General features: G+C 40.0%; 1 protein-coding gene and 1 long non-coding RNA gene across 2 annotated transcripts in view; one reads left to right on the top strand and one right to left on the bottom strand.

The window, feature by feature from the left end:
• Positions 1 to 20,744, top strand: part of LOC131912912 (LHFPL tetraspan subfamily member 6 protein-like) — a 71,888-nt gene extending 51,144 nt beyond the window's left edge. Inside the window, exon 3 of the mRNA XM_059265209.1 lies at positions 20,654 to 20,744. Coding sequence (XP_059121192.1) covers positions 20,654 to 20,715 — 62 coding nt within the window. The 3' untranslated portion in view covers positions 20,716 to 20,744. The remainder of the gene's footprint in view (positions 1 to 20,653) is intronic.
• On the bottom strand, positions 13,428 to 19,231 carry LOC131912920 (uncharacterized). Its single transcript, XR_009379744.1, has 3 exons — positions 19,122 to 19,231; positions 14,923 to 15,021; positions 13,428 to 13,910 (listed from the first exon to the last, which is right to left on the bottom strand). It is a non-coding gene; the product is annotated as an uncharacterized LOC131912920 (long non-coding RNA).
• Positions 20,745 to 21,066: the final 322 nt, after the last annotated feature.

The raw sequence follows: 21,066 nt of genomic DNA, 5'->3' as shown, positions 1-21,066 counted from the left end.
TTGGGGCCAACTCCGACGGCCTGAACACAAAGCAGGAACATGATTCAGAAAATGTTTTTAAATTTTATATTTTAATTGCATGTTTTTAAACATCTCTCTGAGAATTTGTTAAAAATAATAAAAGAATAAAATTTCTATGAGAGAATCATACTAGTCACACAAAATTTGAAAATCCAGAATGTCAGCAGCTTTTAAGACACCGGGCAGTTTGGGGAGTCCACTCATCTTTGCCCAACATTATGTTCCATTTGTCGTTAAAAGACGCATTACTGCGAATCTGGAAATGTGCTTAAAGCAGATATTGTAATTCAAAACACTGAATTTTTTCAACATTAGAAACACAAGGAATACTCCAGCCCTGCTTCATGGGGTGTTCTGTACACACGCTGCTCTTCTTTTGTTCTGTTCATGGCCTCCACTCCTGGGGCAGGAGGCTGGCTTACTCACTGTTTTCTGTCCTTGTCCTTTTGCGTTTAAGTCAGACATTCGAGCGTCATGGACACCTCTGCCACAGACTTCTCAACACCTGTTTCTTAGGTTTCATTCTTGTCCCAATAGGGGCTTCTGGGGTGATAGCCTGTTAGTAACAGCTTGTAGGCATGTGACAGGAAACTAGAGACCAGGGTGAGCTACATCAAGGCTAACACATGAAAGAAGTCAGTTGGCCAAGAAAGCCCTTTCTGCTGGCTTTCATGTAGAAAGGGAGGGTGCCAGATATGACCATGTAAATGGCCTAACATGGGCTCTGCCTAGTAATTTACCTCGAGCTGAAATATCCCCTCCAGAAGGAGAGGAGAGGCACCTGAGATGCCACACATCTGGGAAATATGAAATCTAGAAGATTCATGAGGTCCTTCCCCTAGGTTACAGAAACAGTCAGCTGCGGCTGGACTGTGGGCATCTGAGCTTCTGGGAGCCACATCCCAACCTGTTGCCCTGCCTTCTGCTCCCCTACGGCAGGGAAGGCCTCCGTCTCTGAGCCAGGTGTTTGGCACTGGATATGAAAAAGAAAATTTTCTAGCTTCTCAAGAATGTGAACCGAGATTCCACAGATTCTGAACAGCAAGTCATCGCTAAAAGTCAGAAAAGGTTGTACGTGCATGCATGTAATTCTGTGTGTGTCGTTTGCATGCACACATGCATGTACATTTCAGCTGTCTGGTAACAGTATACTAAACATGTGCTGTTCACCTAATTTCCCCTGGGCAGCCTCTCCTTGCTTAGACTCTGAGGATATCATTTCTGGAGGATGCAGATGTCTTACAAACACTAATTGGCTGAAGGACTGCAAAATGCTCAGAATAACATTTGCCACTAACTTGATAATATGTTCCACTTCTTACTGATTTCTGTTACTTTTTAGGGTCCGTCCTCTTTTGCAAAGATATTCCACGGAAAGAAATTTTACTGTTGACCTATAAATATTAAGGAACACAGGCTTTGATAATAAAAATTCCACTTTATAGATGAATATTTGCATGTAAATCTTAATATGAATTTCATAATACTTCATTTTAAGGAAAAAACTCCTCAAATTACCATACTCAAATTTTTGAGTAAAATTACTCAAAAATAACTTTATTATTTTCAAGTAATCACAATGTATAGATTGTAATGTCCTAATTATGAAACTGATTACTTTTGCCCAGGAATTATGAAATATATTTACAATGTAGCAGTGACCCCCCAGTGGTCAGAAAAGGATGGGCAACTGTTCATAGTTTAAAAGGCAGAGAGCCCCTTCCTTCCAAACTGAATTTTTACAAAGAGTTAAACCCACGCTCATGTTGTTTGATCCAGGCAGGAACTAGTATTTGTAACTCTGTAGTTTACAAAGTACTGTGAATGCATGTAGCCAAGTCATAATCACAAGAATATTAAATTACCGCTCAAAGGCATTTAACTGTGCACGAATCAGGATTGTCTTATCAATTTTAGTAGTGTTCTGAAATTTGGAAATTCCTCTAAACATCCACCTATGATGGAGGGGAAAATGAGAAATAGACAAGCCACCTGGCCCCATCATATTTTTTTACTTAAAGGTCTGAAGGACTCATATCAGATATTTCACTCAAAAATAAATGTCTGAAAGGAATCACCCTCACATCCATGCCTGGAGCATGCTTCATTCCTGCTTCATTTCCTTGTTCTTTTCTTTAAGATAGGGTCTCACTGTGTAGCCCTGGCTGGCCTGGAACTTGATATGTAGGTCAGGCTGGCCTTGAACTCACAGAGATCCGCTTGCCTCTTCCTGAGGCATGCTGGAATCAAAGGTGTGCGCCTCCTCACACCAGCTCTGACTTTGTTTCTTGAACTGATTCCTGCTCATCACAGTTATCCTCTCTTCTGGTCTAGCAGTGTGGCTGACAGCCTCAATGACTTCCGGTGTCAAGTTGAAGTTGAGACAACATGTTGACCTTACTGATGACCACAACTCAGAGCTAAACCTATCTCTTGGAATGTTTATATGCCATTGTTCTTGTGTGCAGGCCGTTTGTTAATAGTTTTCTTCCTGTGCCTGTTCTAAGTTTAAACACTTCTGCAGGGCAGCACCATGTACTGTGTATCTGAGCTCTTGATGCTTCTGTTAAAACCGTGATTCCCTCTTTCCCTGACGGTCTTCAAAACACAGAGGCAGGGAAGGTCAAATTGATTACTTACTAGGAGAACTACTGGAACATCAAGAACAGCTCCAGAGCAAGTGGACGCCAGAGGGATGATGGACACTCTGAGGCTCAAGGGTGAGGGCTGATGGTTAAGGCTACCTAGAATATAAAACGCCACTGATGTAGACTCACTAGCATACTACAGACAGGCAGTGCAGTGGTCAGAGAGCCTGAAGACGGGTTCATAGACATGTCCCCAGAGAAAGGATAAGTGATGTGGTATCATATTGCTACTGAAGAATTACACGGGTGTAGGTTAAATGGCAGAGGAGGAGGAGGAAGGAGAAGAGGTATTTGTGGTAACAATGCCTGCAGCTTTCCAGTTTCTGACAGAAACCTAACCCTAGTCTCAGGCTGCTGGTGGCCAGGCTATGCTGTCTCCTCCTGCTGCGCTAGGTCAGTTAAGAACAGAAACAGTAAACACACTGACTTCCTTCTCATAGATTCCTTCTGCCGTGCTCGTCCTCTCGGCGAATTTCCACACTGTTTTGCAGTTGCACCCCACTTTTCTCCTCTGCTTACCTTCCTCATGGTGCTCTGCCTCTTGTCCCTTCTAGACACCTAAGGTGTTTCTCCTCCCTGCATTTGTTTTCAAGGTTTCTTCCAGCGTCTTCAGGTTTTAGGAGTTGAAGATGGTACTTAGTCTTGAGTGTGTTTATCTGGCCTGGTGTCCTTGAGCGTCCTCAGCCTGCCTTGATGTTCACATGGCCCATGTCTAGTCAAAGGGATCTTCTGCAGTCTATTCTAGGTCCTCTCGGACCTCACCCTTTCTTAATACAGTGAGTCCTAAATCTATCAATGATGCATGAACATCTCAAGATTCCCCCCAAAGTGCATGTGTGACAGTTTCCTCAGCATCTCCACAGAGACAGCTAATAGCATTCTCAAATGTCACATCTGGTCTTTCCCATGTCATGTAATGTCAACTCACTCTTTTATGCTCCTCAGTACTGCTAGGTTTCAAACCTGGGACAAATGGCTGAGGTGCCTATACAACATATCAAAATAGACCTGGCCACCAGGTTCTCCCTGCATCTTTCAGTCCCTATCTGTTAAAGGGTCCTCCTGGCTGGCATACCCAGCCCCCTACCCTGACCTTCTCCAGCCCTGGGGCTAGGCTGCCCTTCTCCTAGCTATCCTTCCTTAATCCAAACATTTTGGTTGAGTGCTATCTGTGTACCTTTGGGCCTCCTGGCTGCTGCACCTGGTTCCCCTCTTTCCTCTCTCCCTTCCCCTCCTCCATATCCTCACATGACCCACCTCAGTCTGGTCATGTCCATTCTGGGCTCTCCCGGATGTTCTAGTCTCTGGCTATGCTCTCCCACATATCTACAATAAACCTTCTCCTCCATACATACCTAGGAGCGGTCATGCATCCTTTTCCTTTTTTTCCATTCAAGTACATACTTCGTTCAACTTAGATGCTACTCTTTGTCTATCCCTCATTCAACAAACACTCATGCTCGGGTGTCCCTCCTACATGCATGTGTTTAAGTCTATACTGAAACTACAGCAGTGAGCAACAACTTGGCCAAAAAAAGGCTTCACGGGGCTTACATACAAGAAGGTAGGCTCAGGCAATATGCAACATCAAAATTTACAGGTGGGGATCAAGAGTGCTGCGGGTGTCATTTGACATTTTTAGTGGCATGATGAAAGCTTCACCAGGAAGGTGGCGGCTGAACCTCTCCTTGGAGGGCATGAGAACCCAGGTGTGTGAATATGTAGAGGGGTTCTCCAGGCAGAGGATATGGTAAATGCAAACACTCTGAGTCACCTGGCCCAGAACGATGAGGCCTGTGTGACTGGAGCCCCATGGGAGCTTCAAGACAGGAGGGTGAGGAAACAGAAACGGAGGCAAGTCAGATCTGGCAGGGACTTGACAACCAGTGAAAGATTGGTTTTTACAAGATGAGACGGGAAGCCCCAGTTCTGGACAGAAGAGTCATGACTTGGCTTCTTCTTTTTTTTTTTTTCTTTTTAAACCAGGGTTCCCTTGCCTTTTCTCTGAGAAATCACCATTTGAAGGTGAAGGTGTGGTCAGTAAAGGAGGTTGGAAATGATATTGACTTCACAGATTCACAGCTACAGGGCTGTCCTATACACCCTATGAACTAGCAAGCTTAACACTTGGGAAGACTCAGAAACGTTTGAGGAATGCCTTAATGGTCTAGAAATCACCGTCCAAACAATGTTACAGCAACCCTGAGAAAAGCAGGGGACTGTCCCAGAAATGGATCAATTTTAAGATGAGCGTAAGATTCAGGTGTGGGAAAACCTGGAGTAAATTTCAGCTTCTGCTTTCAAATGGGTATCTCTATTTCATCCTACATGGGTTTTAGAGTAATCTTGTTGTTTACTCATTTTTATTAAATATCTTGGGTTTTGTTGTTGTTGAATAAACTATAAAAATGTAAGAGCATATCAATGCAATAAAATAGTCTATTGATGTGGTTTTACAGGGGTTGTCTACTTGACAGGATATAGACTCACCTGTGAGGCAAGCCTCTGGCAGGCCTGTAAGGGATTGTCTAGGTTATGGTAATTGAGAGGGAAGACTCACCCTAGGTGTGGAGGACTATTCGTTGGACTAAGCTCCTGGACTGTGTGGAAAGAAAGCTCTCTGAGCATGAACACTCACTCATCTGTCTTCGCGCTCTGACTGAGGCCGCATCATGATGAACTGCTTCAAGCTCTGGCCTCCCGATTTCTCCACTGTGATAAACTGCACCCTCCAACTACGAGTACAGACAACCCTTTCTTCTTCCATTGGTACACTGTATCACAGGAACAGCAAAAGTCACTGAGTGAAGAGTGCCCCAAACCTCCAGAACGTTCATTTGAAGTCTCTTCATGTACTGTATGCATAGGTATATACACATCTGAGATACTTGAGGCTCCACTGTCCAACCTACCTGGGGAATTAAAGGCCATGCTCCTGTCCTGGGACACAGTCCATGCAGCCTTTGGTATTCTTTACCCACCTGATATTTAATGAGAGTAAAGAGATGGAATTGCTTTTAAAAGACTGTCTTGTCTCAGCCACTGAGATGGCTTAGCAAAGAGGCTTGTCAACCAAACCTGATGCCCTGAGTTTGATTCTTTGAGACCCAGATGGTGGAAGGAGAGAACCGACTCCTGCAAATTGTCCTCTGGCCTCCACAAGCATGAACAACACATGCACATACACATAGAAAATCAATTAATATATAATATTTAATAATAAAATGTGTTTCATTGCATTCAGCATGAGATTGCAAAGAAACCCTACCTTCTCATGACCACGATGTATGAATCACAAAAGGTTTTTCAAAGTCTTTCAGAGAATGGGAGTCTATCCAGAGGCAGAACTTTCTTGTTCCACAAGATCCCTGAAAGGCGCATGTGCAGGCTGCATCACCGGGCTTGTTTCTACAGGCTGGGAAGCCACAGCATACCCTGCTTCATGTTCCCTCTGCTTCTCCTCTGGCCTGGCAGAGAATTCCCACGCCGGCCTTCTTCAGCGGACACAGTAAATCTTTTAGCATCTCAGGAAAGTTCTCCCAGGAGTACAGGATGGCTGCATGTGATGTGCTGCCTCCACGGCAGGGTTTGATCACAAAGCCGAATGCAGCTCTGGGCCTGGTTTGTATCTCAGTCATCAGAGGATACAGAAAACCACCATCCCACAGACCTTCGCCTGCCCTGAGAGCTGTGCCGCTTCTGACACCATCAGGATGCCAGATTCTACTGACTTTTCTTCATCCAGTGGCTTCATCCAGCCCAGCGCTTTGCACCAAAGGAAGGCAAAGAGTTACAATGATACACACCCCACCTGAGACTTAGCCACAGATTTGCCTGGGGATAAAGCCGGCTTCCCAGACACGGTCACTCATAATCTTCTATTTTCTGTTTAGTGTGTCTTTCTTCAGGTCCCCAGACCAATGTTAAAGAATTGGATTAGCATGTGCTCCCCAAGACTCAGTCAGAAATGCTATAATAATACCCACCTCAGCTCTTTGGGGGCCACACTACCCCCAATCTTGACTTTTAAAGTACATGTAATCCCAAGGGCTTTTAGCAAGAAAGTGGATTTAGGTAGGGTTCTATAATACAATGGCTAATCTTGGTGTCAATTTGACACACCTGGGAATTGGAAATAACAATGGAGGAATTACCTGCAGATTAGCCTTCTTTTTTTTTTTTTTTTTTTTTTTTTTTTTTTTTTTTTTTTTTTTTTGTGGTTTTTCGAGACAGGGTTTCTCTGTGTAGCTTTGTGCCTCTCCTGGAACTCACTTGGTAGCCCAGGCTGGCCTCAAACTCACAGAGATCCGCCTGGCTCTGCCTCCCGAGTGCTGGGATTAAAGGCGTGTGCCACCACCGCCCGGCCTATAGGGCACTTCTTAATTGCTAATTGGTGCAAGAAAGCCCAACCTGAAGGGGCTATACCACACCCCTAGGCCTTGGGTCCTGGGATATATAAAGAAGCCAGCTGACCTAGAGCCTGAGGGTAAGCCTGTCAGCAGCATTCCTCCACAGCTTCTGCTTCAGTTTTTGCCTCCAATTTCCTGTCCTGGCTTCCCTTGATGACACACTGTAACCTGCAAGCAGCCAAATAAACTCTTTTCTTCCAAAATTGTGTTTGGTCAGTGTTTTGTCACAGCAACAGGAAACCAAATTAGGTCATAGGCTAATCTGGAAAAATGACCATCACATCTTAAACTTAAAAACTTTTAAAGGAGCATGGGATACAAGTCCTTGAAAAACAAATGTATACAATCACACATGTGTTCATGTGCTTCAATATAGGCACAAAGATAGAGATCTCTGGAAACATATGCTGTCACTGCATTTTTTTTAATCTTGGTTTTTACAAGTCTGCACCTTCAGCTCTGTGCACAGAGGATTTTGGAAAAGCTGTAGTGAGAGGTAGGGCGCACAAGCACATAATATCCTTTCATTATCAACCTAATTAATTTTAATCTTCATGAAAATCTATTATTATTATTATTATTATCATTATTTTTTTTTTGGTTTTTTGAGACAGGGTTTCTCTGTGTAGCTTTGCGCCTTTCCTGGAGCTCACTTGGTAGCCCAGGCTGGCCTGGAACTCACAGAGATCCGCCTGGCTCTGCCTCCCGAGTGCTGGGATTAAAGGCGTGCGCCACCACCGCCCGTCATCTTCATGAAAATCTAATACAGAACATCTCAGAAGACAGATGGAATAAATTTACATCAGATTTTTAATTTAATATCTAGTATTAATTCACTGAATTAATGTATATTTTACTCAGAATTTTATAACATTATCCAAATTATACAAGATTCAGTATGACAGGCATTTCCATCTGAACTGAACGTTCTTATAACACTGCTGAATGGTTTTGAAGCTACATTAAACAGAGACTCATTTTTTGATGTAATAAACTTTTGTCACCACGAAGCTTGCCTCAGTGGGAGTTAGTAATGACGTAACAAACGGTATCAGGCTGTGTGTGTCCCGTCCCTGCCCGTCCTGTCCCGTGTGTGTGTCGTGTGTCATCTGTCCCCCCCCCACACACTGTCCCCCGCTATGGTGTAAAGACTGTCTCAACTGTCTCAACTGATTTTTAAGCACCTAGCCTGACCCATGACCACAGAATTACATTGACCTCTGCCCGGACCTAGGAGTCAGTACAAACCGTTCTTCGTAGGAAACTCAATGGCCTCAAATACAGTAAATTAATTTTAAAGAAAATATGTACATGCTGGTGCTAAAATACTTTATACGTGTTCACCAAATAGAGGAGAAAGTAAGCCAAGACACATTCAGCCAAGCAGATCTTAGATTTATGTTTTCTAATATGCAAATATAATTCTTGATAGAACATTATTCTACACTTGGGGGATATCATTGAATTTGTCTAAAATGTTAAGACCATTAGCTCTTGTACAGTCACAATAGTTCTGGTTGATGTGATAAATACATTACGAGTGCAAATTAAGGGGGTGCAGATTAATTCCAGCTTACACTGCAAGCAGTATGGTCTGTCCTGGCAGAGAAGTCAGAGAAGCTAGCTGGTCACATGACACCTGCAGACTGGAAGCAGAGAGACAGGAATGCATGCATTCAGTTGCTTCTCTTTTAGGTCACCCCGGGACCCTAGCTCATGGGTAGGAGCTGCCTACATTTAGGATGGGTCTTTCCACTTTAATTAACCTAATTTAAAACATTTCTCACAGACAGCTCAGAGGTTTGTTTTCATGGTATCTCTGAATAGTATCAAAGAGAAGAAAGCAACCACCAGGTGGCAAATGGGTACTTGGCTGCAGTGATTATGAGCCCTGGGAATGGGACCTTTCTCTATTGTCCTGTGAAAAAGTGGACCTGGGGGTAGGGGTGTAGATAAATGTTGGTCTCTTATCTGGGAAGTAAAGGGCTGGGAATTTAAGGATTATTAGTATAAATAGGGAACATGAAGAAAGAAGACAGATGTCAGATTGATCTCTGCAGTTTGAGCATTCATAGAGATGTCATTCGAAAGAGGCCATGCATTCACAAGGTCACAGGGCAGGAGCCACATGCCCCGGCTGGCCCCGAGGATGATCAGTCCTACCAGGAAAGGGAGGCAAGGCAAATTTCTCCTGTCTCCTGGAGGTCCAGATTCAGCACACAGGAAGCCATCACCCCCTCACCTGAAGGCCTGCTGCTCAGAAAGAAACCAGAGAATATTGTCACCAGGGGACCCAACCAAAGAGAGGAAAAGGAAGACACCATTCCCAGTGACTTCTAGCTTCTATTAGTCATGGAAAGGAAAAAAAAAAAATTTAGCGAATGGTGGTAAAGAAGCTCCCTCTTTATGGACAAATCTGCCACCCTGTGGCAATGGAGAAAAATACACTTAAAAAAAACCCTGCTTGGCATTTCAGCCTAACCTAGTGGAAGACCCACAGCATGAGATTTCAGGGTTATTATGCCATGTATGCTAAATATTACTTTGTATTTCTGTTGATTCATTTTGGAAGCCTTAAGTCATCTTAGAAGGAGAGAACCAAATAGCCTGGTTCAAGGAAAGACACTTGTCTTTGTCTTAAAGAATATGTATGTATATGTTTATGAATGTCAAGAATGTGTGATAATTTAGACTCAAAAAACAGAGAAAAATATATCCTTCTCAGTTGTTAACATGGTGTTTACACAGATAGCCAAGAAAATACTCTCACTTCTCTTTCATATTTGCTGTCCGTCTTCGCAGAAAGCAGCCTTCTACCTAGAGAATTGCATCCCGCAGAGAATTCTCACCACAGTGGCATGTGTTGACTGTCTTATCAATAAATAGTGTACAGGGTGGTCCTTGACTTCACTATCAGGACAGAAGTCACCAGAGCACAGTGGCGAGTCACCAAGGGCACCGACTGCAGAGGCAGGCAGAACCTGCAGGTATGGGGAGTGCCCAGGACTTGGGGTCTCTTTCTGAGTGGAAATAGCCTTGCCAAGAAAATGAGGTGGACATCTGGATTCCATAAATTTTAAAGGATTAAATACGATGATTTAGCTTAGTGACTGTACAAATTATGAAAAGAGTGGTGACCAGTGGGTACCGGATATCCAAAGACACTAGAGAATAATTTTTAAATTTTGTGGAGTGGAGTAATAATATACTAGATATGCAGAATAAGCAATCTTGATCTTTGCAAGTGGCTGATCTCTGAGTTTTAGGCCAGTCTGGTCTAGAGATCCAGTTTCAGGAGAGCCAAGCTTAGGCAGTGAAGGACAGAAAGCCAGGAAAGATTTCAATTGAACAAGTGGGTCATGTTCCAGCTCCAGTAAGCAGCAGATCTTGGCAGATTTGGCCATGTGGTTCTGGCTTTAGAGTTAAGGATAGAAGAAATGGCATGTGTCAGGATGTCCCTGAATGGAGGCCTAGGAGAGAGGCCATTGTGTGAAGCTGGGAAGTTGAAGCCTGGATTTCCTTGGAGAACCCAATGTTAGAGATGCCAGTGTCATGGGATACCTGCAGAGGAGAGCTGCTGATGGAGAATGGAACCAGCTCAAGAGAGAGAGAAATGTGTTGCACTCAACAAAGTTGAACAGAGTTGGACATCTGAAGAACTTCCTAACATCAGACATTGAAATGCAGCATTTGGAGTTTGTCTGGCTGATTTTCAGTCTTGCTTTGATCCAGTTTTCCTCACTATGCTCCCTTCACTACATTTTGGAATGTTAATATGCATCCTGTGCTATTATATGTTGGAAGTATGTGATCTGGTTGTTTTATTTTGATTTTATAGGGGATTACATTTAAGAGACTTATGAATTTCAGAAAAGTCCTTGAACTTTGGACTTTAAAACATTGTTGAGATTGTGATAGACAATGGAGACTTTTGAAGTTGGACTGTATTCATTTTGCATTATGATATTTTTACAAGTTTATGGGTACAGGGGAGTGGAATGTGGTAGACTGAATGTAACTGACCCCCATAGTTTCATAGGGAGTGACTATTAGGAGGTATGGTTTAGTTGGAGTGGACATGGCCTTTTTTGAGCAAATGTGTTACTGTGCGTGTGGGCTTTGAGGTTTCCCATGCTCAGGACACCACTGAATGTCTTAGTCGACTTCCCACTGCCTGCAAGATATAGGATTCTCAGCTACTGCTCCAGCACCATGTCTGCCTGCATGCTGCCATGCTCCCCATCAGGATGATAATGGAGTGAACTTCTGAAAGTGTAAGTGAGCTCCATCAATTAAATGTTGTCCTTCTAAGAGTTGCTGTGGTCATGGTGTCTCTTTACAGCAGTGGAAACCCTAACTAAGGCAAGTATGCATGAGGGTGAGGTCTAAAGTGCCATGGACATGCTAGGATGCTGGAGATGCAAGGAATGTGAGATGTATGTAAGCACTCTCACATTTAAAAAGTGGAATGAGCCTGAGAGAGGCCAGATGTACTGCAGAAGTTAAGGCTGAAAAAGGCCTCTCTATGTCCTTTGGAGTTCATTTCTTGTAATCATATTCCCCACTTTCTTGTGCTGGAGCTGCAAGCTTTGGTATTTTTCTCACTTGTATTTGGTCTCGCTCTTTTTAAGATTTTTGTGTACCATTACCTACATTTTCCTTTTAGAATGCTGGTCTTTAATTTGTGACTTTGTATGCTTAAAGACTCAATATTCATTCTGATTTTCCAAATGATTAAAGCTTTGAGACTCAGAAGAGCCTTTGGATTTCAGACTTTTGTACATTGTTTGAATTGTGAATCATATGGGGACATTCCAAGTTGCACTAAATGCAGTTTACATTATGAGAAATTCATGAGCCTTATGTATGGAATATTCTTATTTATTTGTGAAGTGTCTTCCAGAGAGCCATCCAATAAATTCCTTCCCCAAAAATAGAGGTGCATTTTTTTTAATGTTGTGGGATCTTTAAAAGTTAAGGAATGCCCTGTACAGTAAGTAGATCGCTAGAGCCACCCCTTTGAGGGATTATCCTCAATCTTTAGTTTCAGAAGTGCTCAGCTTATAGGTCAACCATAACCAGAACATCGGCCACCTCACAGTTCAGCCACCTTCCACTGATTTCCTACACCATGCCTTCTTCATTCACATGGACTTAAACTCTCTAAAGTGATGTGCCAAAACCATGCTTTGTTTCTCAAATGGTGTTTGTCACACGACTTAAAGAAGTAATATAGTATCATGGAACAGACAACATTTCATAGTAAATTTCCTTTCTCCTCCTGTCCTTTTCACCAATGAAAGAATGAATTCTACTGAGCAAATATTGTTCAAAATAAATTCCCATCAGGGCTTGGTTCTGAGGCTTAAAGTATCTTAAAAACAAATATTGACATATCACATGTATTTTTTTCACATATAAGACTGTTTTTGAAACAGAAAAGTCCTGCATTTATATTTATCTCAAACTATAAATAAGGACATAGAAAAGTGTTCCAATGCAGCGGTTTAACTAAAGCAGTGCTTCAGTCTTGATGGACAGGGAAGGAGCTTGGCCCTGTCTCAACTTGGCATATCATGCCTCGTTGACTCCCATGGGAGGCCTTACCCTTTCTGAGGAGTGAGTTGGGGAATAGAAATGAGGTTGGAGAGGGAACAGGATGAGAGAGGAAGGGGTGTGTGTGTGGGAACTGTGGTTAGTATGTAAAATAAACAAAAAAATTTAATGAAAAAAAAGCAAGAAACAAAGTAACAAGAGAGGACCAATATTTGCTGATTGCCTTGCATGGGACACTCAACAGTCAACAGAAAAGGCTTCAGTAGGTTTTATTTTACCCAGAATCACTGGAATAGCAGTAAAAAAGACATTGCAAAAGCAATCAGGATAGCTACTATACATAAAAGGAAGAAGTGCCAGAAAGGGTGTGAGAAATTGTAACCTTTGTGCATTGCTGATAGGTATGGAGAGTGATGTAGGAGCTGGGGGATACAGTATGGTGCCTCCTCACAAACCTAAATGGGGAATTACCATATGATTTTTTTCATACACATTTATATTTACTTCACATCTATATTTATTCCCCAAAGAATTTCATGTCAGGTCTCAGATACTCATGTACTTCTGAGAAAACACACCTCTGCATTGCTCATTATAATTGAAAGATACCAAGAAGAAAACCAATCATGGTTAAAAGAATAAACAATGGATAAACTAAAAAAACTAAAACAGTGCTCATTTACATAAAGAAGGTATGGATGAACCATCAATGACCATCATCAAATACTGTATAGCTACATTAGTAACTAGAAGAGCTAAAGGGAAATATAGCAATTAAATGGACTCAAACAACTTTGAATGGGTAATTAAATTATTATTATTTAATTATTATTAATTAATTATTCAATAACTTTGTACATTCAAAAATGGTATCTTCTAAAAATATATTACAAAGCACATAAACATATATACATATGTACACATATACATGAACTATTTACATCAAGGGAAGGAAGGTAAATGTAAAATAAACACTGAAGAAAGCATAATATATTAACATAATATAACATAATCTAATAAAACAAGATAAACATATGGAAATAAAAACTGAAGATAATATAATAGTGTAATATACTATAACATAATAAAACAAAATAAACAGGTGAAAATAACACTGAAGATTATGTAATATAATACTGTATTATTCTAAAACATAAAATAAAAATGTGCTTTTTCTTAAAGCAATTATTGGAGAAGAGACAGATTTTCTCCTGAGTTGTCTTATTGTGGATGGTCGGAGAAGTTGTCAGGCAATTGTCGTAGGCTTGTCCAAGTTCTAGGATGAGAATAATTCATTTTAAATACACAGTGCTCTCTTCTACTTTATAAACTGTATGGTGAAAAGAGCTAGTTAGAACATTCATAAAATGCATTTCTAGAACATGTGTGCCAATAGAGATGTTTTTGTAAAGTTCACCTTTCATCCATCATGAACATTCCATTGAATACTTCACTTTCATGACAGATCTATATGCTCCATGACATTTGTGAACCTTAATGCTAACACCTAACTCTAACCTTAAATCTACTCTAACTATATAACAGGAAGCCTAATCATAAAACTCAACCGAGCCTTAAAGTCTAAATTGGAACCTAACTCTAGTATGTAACAACAGTGAGGAAAACATGGAAGATGGTTAGGAATATCTTTTCTTCTTATCAATGAAACCTTTGTGTTAGAAATCGATTTATGTTCTTTTTACATTTTCAACACCATACTATTCCTTTTCTAAAGAATTTATTCTCTCCCCGACCACCAGACACACTGCCCCATTTTCCTCCTTTATGTCCAGTATTTGAAACTGTTCATATTCTTTAGCTCCCAGCTTTCTCTCTTCAGCTTTATTTCCTAATATTCCTGAACCTTTGAAATGTGACCAAAACATACATACACACACATTCTAGATATCTATCATCTGTCATCTATCTATCTATCTATCTATCTATCTATCTATCTATCCGTCATCTATTCATCTATCCATCTGTCCGACCATCTGTCCATCCATCCATCCATGCATCCATCCATCCTTCTATTTATCTTACTATCTATATCTATATAATCTATCTAAATAACTGTATATATATGTATATATATATATATATATGCGATTGATGACAATCTTGATTTAGCCAGTTGTTGACTCATGAGATAATCATTCCATTGACAGTTAACTCTTTTTATCCCCCATGCTGCACTGAAATACTTATACTCCTGAGCTGGAAAACTGAGTATATATTTTAGATAAACATTCTTTCTAATACATTTTAAAAGAAAATATAACTCTTACCATCACTTTTTTATGTTTTCTCTTCTATTTCTTGTAGTGGGAAGAAGAGATCCGTTTTTTGGTGAAACATGCACAAAAGCATGCTCTTATAGCATCAATCTGAAAGAGATTATGTAAAATAAGTAGTTTTTAAACTAAAAATTAAAACAATGTCACCAAAGATTTGAACCATCCATTCAACTAAAAAGGGCAACTATGGCTGATTGCATATTTTACATACATTCACAATTTTAGAATAAGTTACAATAGTATGAGAATTAAGTACTAGGACTCCTTCAGAAAAGGAGGGACTTGAGTTCTAGGCTTAGGCTACCTCTGATATTCCAGAAACTCCAGAACCAGATGAAAGATTCTGACTTCCCTTTAGGGCCACATAAGATACCCATGAACTTTGTCCTGGGGCCTGACTTGCATGATCTCCTACAACAACATAAGGCCCAGGGATTTTCCTCCAGAATCCCAGGCAGTATGACTTCCTACACCAAGTGAGGGACCCTGCCTTCTAGAGGTTAGGCCCACTGATGAACTAGGCAAACTCCACGACCAGTTGAGAGGCTCTCACTGCTTTGATTCAACCTATGTATTCTGCTCGGGACCATTCCCACAGGTGGCTAGGTTTCACCTGCCAGGCACCACCTGTATTGACATATGAAACCTGTTCTAGGCTTAAACAGAGGCTGACTCCCAGAAGAAGGATATCCTTCAAATCACAAACATATTTAAAAATCTCCTTTGCATGTAATTCTAAAATCTAAAAGAAATGGATGTATTTCTAGATTCATTGTATGTAATGAAATTAAGTCAGGAGGAAGGAGATGATTTTATATATATATATATATATATATATATATATATATATATATGCACTATTGAGATTGAAGAAGGAACAAAATACTTTTCAACTAAAAACTGACCAGGACCAGATGGATTATTTGCATAGTTTTACAGAATACCAAAGAAAAATGAATATCATTGCTACTCAGACCATTTCATGAAATAGTAAAACAAAGGATTTCTCCAAAATTTTTATGATGCCAGTAATACCTTGATACCCAAACTAGAGAAAGATTCCTATGAAAAGAGTTAAAACCACAGACTGATTTTCATGATGAGAACAGATACAAAACTTCTAAATGTGAGATTGACAAGCCTGGGTTTGAGAGATGCCCCAGCATTGACAAGCAATGCCTATTCTTCCAGAGGACCCACTTTCAATTCCCAGCATCCACACCATATCTCACAGCTATCTGTAACTCCAGTTCCAGGGAATTGGATGCTCTTTTCTGGCCTCTGAGTATACCAAGCACACATATCATGCACAAGAATACATGTAGACAAATAACCATATATATAAAATTAAAAATGATATTGGCAAAGAGAATTTAAGACCATAACAAAAAGTATATCCATGACGGCCCTTATGGTTTCATGCAAGAATGCAGGGTAAGAGAAATGTATGTAAACCAATACATACAACAAATCAAATAAATGGAATAAAGAAATTCACATGATTATCCCAATATGCATGAACGACCACTAACACAATTGAACATTTGGACAATAATGATAAAAGTCAGGAGAGGCTAGGTATAGGTAGAGAATATGTCACAATTATACAAGCAATAAACAACAAGCCTACCATCTACATGTTCTAAAATGGAGAAAAAATATTAATCTAACCATAATGATGAGAAAAAAAGGCAATCATGGTTCACTGTCTCCATACTTTTTAATAAAGAGCTGAAGTTCTAGATAGACCCAATAAGGTAAGAAGAATATTAAAGCATACAAAGTGTGAGAGAACTCAGGATGCCCCTACTTAAAGATGGTAGGATTTTATCAGCTGTAAAAGGGTTGAGGCTCCACAAAAAGTCTTACAGCTGATAAACACTACAACAAATTAGCATTTCACAAATTTAACACCAAAATCAGTGATAACAAACTGAATAAAAAATCAATGAAAGAATCCCACTCACCTGCCCTAGGATATAGAATCAAACTTGATAGACATCACCAGATGAATGGATAAGGAAAATGTGGTATATACACACAATGGAATATTACTCAATGTAAAGAAAAATGAAATAGTAAAAATTGCAAGTGAATTAATAGAACTAGAAGAAGTTTTACTCAATGAGGCCAGCTAGGATTAAAAAGCAAATGTGATACGCTGTCCTCATGTGCAGATATTAGACTTTTGTATGTTCAATTAGGATTATACGAGGAAACCTAGAAATTAGACATAGTCTATTGTAGATGGACCCATTGACAGGAAGATAGGAAAATATATGTACAATTAAGTCAGAGAAGGAGAATACTGGATGTTGACAGTTTCAATCATGGAAGAATTGGAGGCTAAAGGACAGAAGGATGAGTGCCAAATAAAAATGAAGGTCTATGAAAAAAGCCTGATAGGAACCAAGATCTTGCAAATTAAGTAAAATATAATTTAAGGGGAGGTAGAACACAGGTGACAAGAAATAACACTGGAGCAATAAGTACTCTGGGCTAAGGTTTAAGTGGCAATGAAGGTAGAAGAATAAGTCAGAGCAGGGACTAAGGTGTAACTGAACATAAACTAAGGCTGTATGAAGGCTTGTGGAAGCGACTAGTTGGTCAAATAGTTAAAAAGACATACTAAAAAGAGTTTGTTCAGAGGTACCTGGAATGTGGTGACTTATCTCATAAGACATGAGATTTACATTGAAACTCCAAAACAATGGAAAGGATACCTCCTTTTGAGTTATTGGTCAAGTAGGCCTCCATGTCACCCCAAATAACATAATCTATATTTTCACATTCTGGTTGTTTGTCATACATAAATGGTAAGACTCTTTTGTTGAAGATACCACACAGTCTGGTTGCAGGGCATTTAGAACTCAATCCCTAGAAGACGAGTAAATTCTGCCTTTCATCATAATAAAAGTTGTAGTTCTAGTCACTGGTCATGAAATACATCAAGAGTCTATCCAGTCTTGGACCTTTCCTATGACAACAGTGACCAGCCTGGCAAGCTGTCCACAATGGTTGGGTGGTAGTTATGTAAATAACCAACCTTGTTAGGAATGGATGGGAGACCTGTTCCAAGCAATGGATTAAATGTTTGATGCTATAAACCTTGTCAAAAGCTTATGTCTGGAATAGTCATAAGCTAGTTCAGGAGAATCAACTAGTGCTATTATTATTTACATTTATACTCATAGGTTTGTTCTGCTCTCATTGTAGGTCATATGATTTTTTTCAAAGGGTAATGGTTAATGTAGAGACTCATAACTAGTTACCATGATAAGGATAAGCCAGAGTGAAGGCTCATCTGCAGAAGGGTCATTTGCATTGACCTTCCACTACTGAAAGCTCAAGAAACAATGAGGAAGAATGGTCTGAAAACAATGTAAGAGTTTGAATCTGGAGAGAAGTACACTGAAATGTTCTTTTTGGGACATGGCATAACGGATGCACAGATCAACTCAGAACAGCTGTGTCATACACTAGACTTGCACAAGCTCAAGCCAGTCAAGATGTAAGCATGAATGAGGAAACATCTCTCAAGGCCCCAGCACTACATGAGGTGCAATAGGCCATGGCTGGTTGTGAAAGGAAGAGATTAATTTATCTGTGGGCTGTGGCTTAGGACAGATTGCTCATGTCCCAGAAAGTGTCTTCACACACATTCACAGATTGTCAGCCCTACTTGGACTCAGTGGGCTCTTAATAGTAATATTAAGAGCCAGACAGTGGTGGCACAAACCTTTAATCTCAGAACTCAGGAGGTAGAGACAGGCAGATCTCTGTGAGTTCGAGGCCAGCCTGCTCTACAGAGTGAGTTCCAGGAAAGGTGCAAAGCTATACAGAAAAACACTGTCTCAGAAAACAAAAACAAAAACAAAACCAAAAGTAATTTTAAGAGACATTAAACAAAGAAGAAGAAGAAGAAGAAGAAGAAGAAGAAGAAGAAGAAGAAGAAGAAGAAGAAGAAGAAGAAGAAGAAGAAGAAGAATGATGAGTTCCACCAGCACAAGATGGAAGGAGTCAGTGGTGAATGTAGTTTTCAAAGAATAAATAGTAAGAACACTTAAAAAAAATGTTTACATTCTATGTATTAATTCTAGAAGACATACTAAATTTAACCTTATTTGGCCCATGGAACACTACTGTGGAAACAGCATAAATGTGCAATGTAAACTGAAGTATATACTTACAAATGGCCGCTTAGTTTTTCTAGCACTGTGCTGCCTCTGCTCTTCTGAGGCATGTTCTTGGTCTTCCATGACAGATGCTGTTAACAAGTGCACATATTTCACTAAGCAAAGTACAATGAAATTTAGGGGAATAGCTGTCCATTGCTCTAATGAAGACACATTAGGGATGAGAAAATACTTACTTTCATTTTCCCAAGCAAAAGTTTGAATTAAGTATAAACTGCAGTGGAAAAATTTAACTTATCTTCTCTATTTAATAAAGAATCTCTCTTAAAAACAGGTGTTTGAGTATGGTTTTTCTCTGAACAGAGGTTTAGGAAGCAGCCCCCACCGTATGGGAGTTTCCTTCACTTACATATTCAGATTGATCTCATATATTTCTGAAGATAAAGCAAATGAAATATGGACACCTGAGAGGTGGGAGCAAGGACTCTGTCTTTGACAAACAAAATCTTAGCTGTTGCTCAGACTTGATAATGTGTGTGTGTTATTACCAATCTACTAATCCTTTTGCTTCCTATATGTGTAGTTGTCTGTCTATTACAGATAGTGTTCTGTTCTATACACAATCACTCTATAGAACAAGTATATTTTCAAATGTAGTACTTACTTCTCTCCTGATGCAGGATTACATTCTTTTCTGCATCATTGTCCATATTGGATGAGTTGGGAGCTTTTGTGGAAGATTTCTGTGGTCCATTAGGGTCAGACACACTCTATCAACAGGAGTATTGGTAACATATGTTAGAAAGGTCTTATTTGATTTCTAAGAACATACTTGAATTCTTAATTTTGTGACAAGTGTCCTTGAAATTCTATGTAGTATATATTGAAGACAAAGACATTTTAATAGCAAATCTATTGTGCACAGTAAAGTTTAAATCTATCCTTCATTTTTCATGGCACTTCACTATGTAAGAGGTACAAAGAAAAAAGGACACACATTCAGAGGATTTGACCTGATGCACAATATTAACAAAACAAAAGCAACTACTTTTATGTAAGAACTGTTAATGCTATTTATATTCCCAAATGAATTTGGAGGATACTTATAAAATAAAGAATTGCCTACCCTATTATCAGGAAAATTTCTTTGGACAGTGTGGTACTTTGAATGCAAGTGGGCCCCATAAGCTTATAGGAAGTGTCACTATCAGAAGGTTTGGCCTTGTTGTCAGTGGTGTGACCTTGTTGGGGGAAGTTTGGCTCTGTGGGGGCCATTTGAGGTCTCCTGTGCTCAAGTTACACCCAGAGTAGACACAGGCTCTTTTACTGCTTGCTGATCAGGATGAGAACTCTCAGCTCCTTATCCAGGACCATGTCTGCCTGCATGCTGCCATGTCCCACCATGATGATGGTGGACAAAACCTGGGAAACAGGAATCCATCCCAATGAAATGGTTCCCTAATAGGAGTAGCCATGGTCATGGTATCTCTTCCCAGCAATAGAAACCATAACTAATACAAACAGTATTGATTTCTATTCTCCTATTTGTCTCCCTTTAATTTTGTTCTCCTGATGTGTTGCTCCAGCTTATAGATTGAGCACAACATTGAAAAGGATTCAAGATGATAAACAAATTTGTCTCTTATGACCTCAAGGGAGTCATGTTTTCATCTATTGAAGAAGACGTTGGCTGTGAGTTTCCCATTATATAATTTTTATTGTGTTGAGATATGCTCCTTTTCTTACACTCTCTGGATTATTATCATGATGGTATATATGGTTTTTAGCAAGGGCCTTATCTACATGTATTGAGAAGATTAGGTGACTTATTGTCTAAGTCTGTTTCTGTGCTTTGTTAAATCTGTTGACTTGTGTATTTCAAACAATCTCTGCATCTCTGAGATCAAAACAACTTGGTCATTGAACATTTGAACAACTGAACATGTGGAACTTAGTGAATAAAGTTAAGCAGAGGCTAGGTGTGGGTAGAGAATATGTC

The sequence above is a fragment of the Peromyscus eremicus genome, chromosome 6 (genome assembly GCF_949786415.1).
Source record: "Peromyscus eremicus chromosome 6, PerEre_H2_v1, whole genome shotgun sequence".
NCBI lineage: Eukaryota > Metazoa > Chordata > Mammalia > Rodentia > Cricetidae > Peromyscus > Peromyscus eremicus.
The sequence above is the reverse complement of the archived record's forward strand: the minus strand, read 5'-3'. Positions and strand labels throughout refer to the sequence as shown.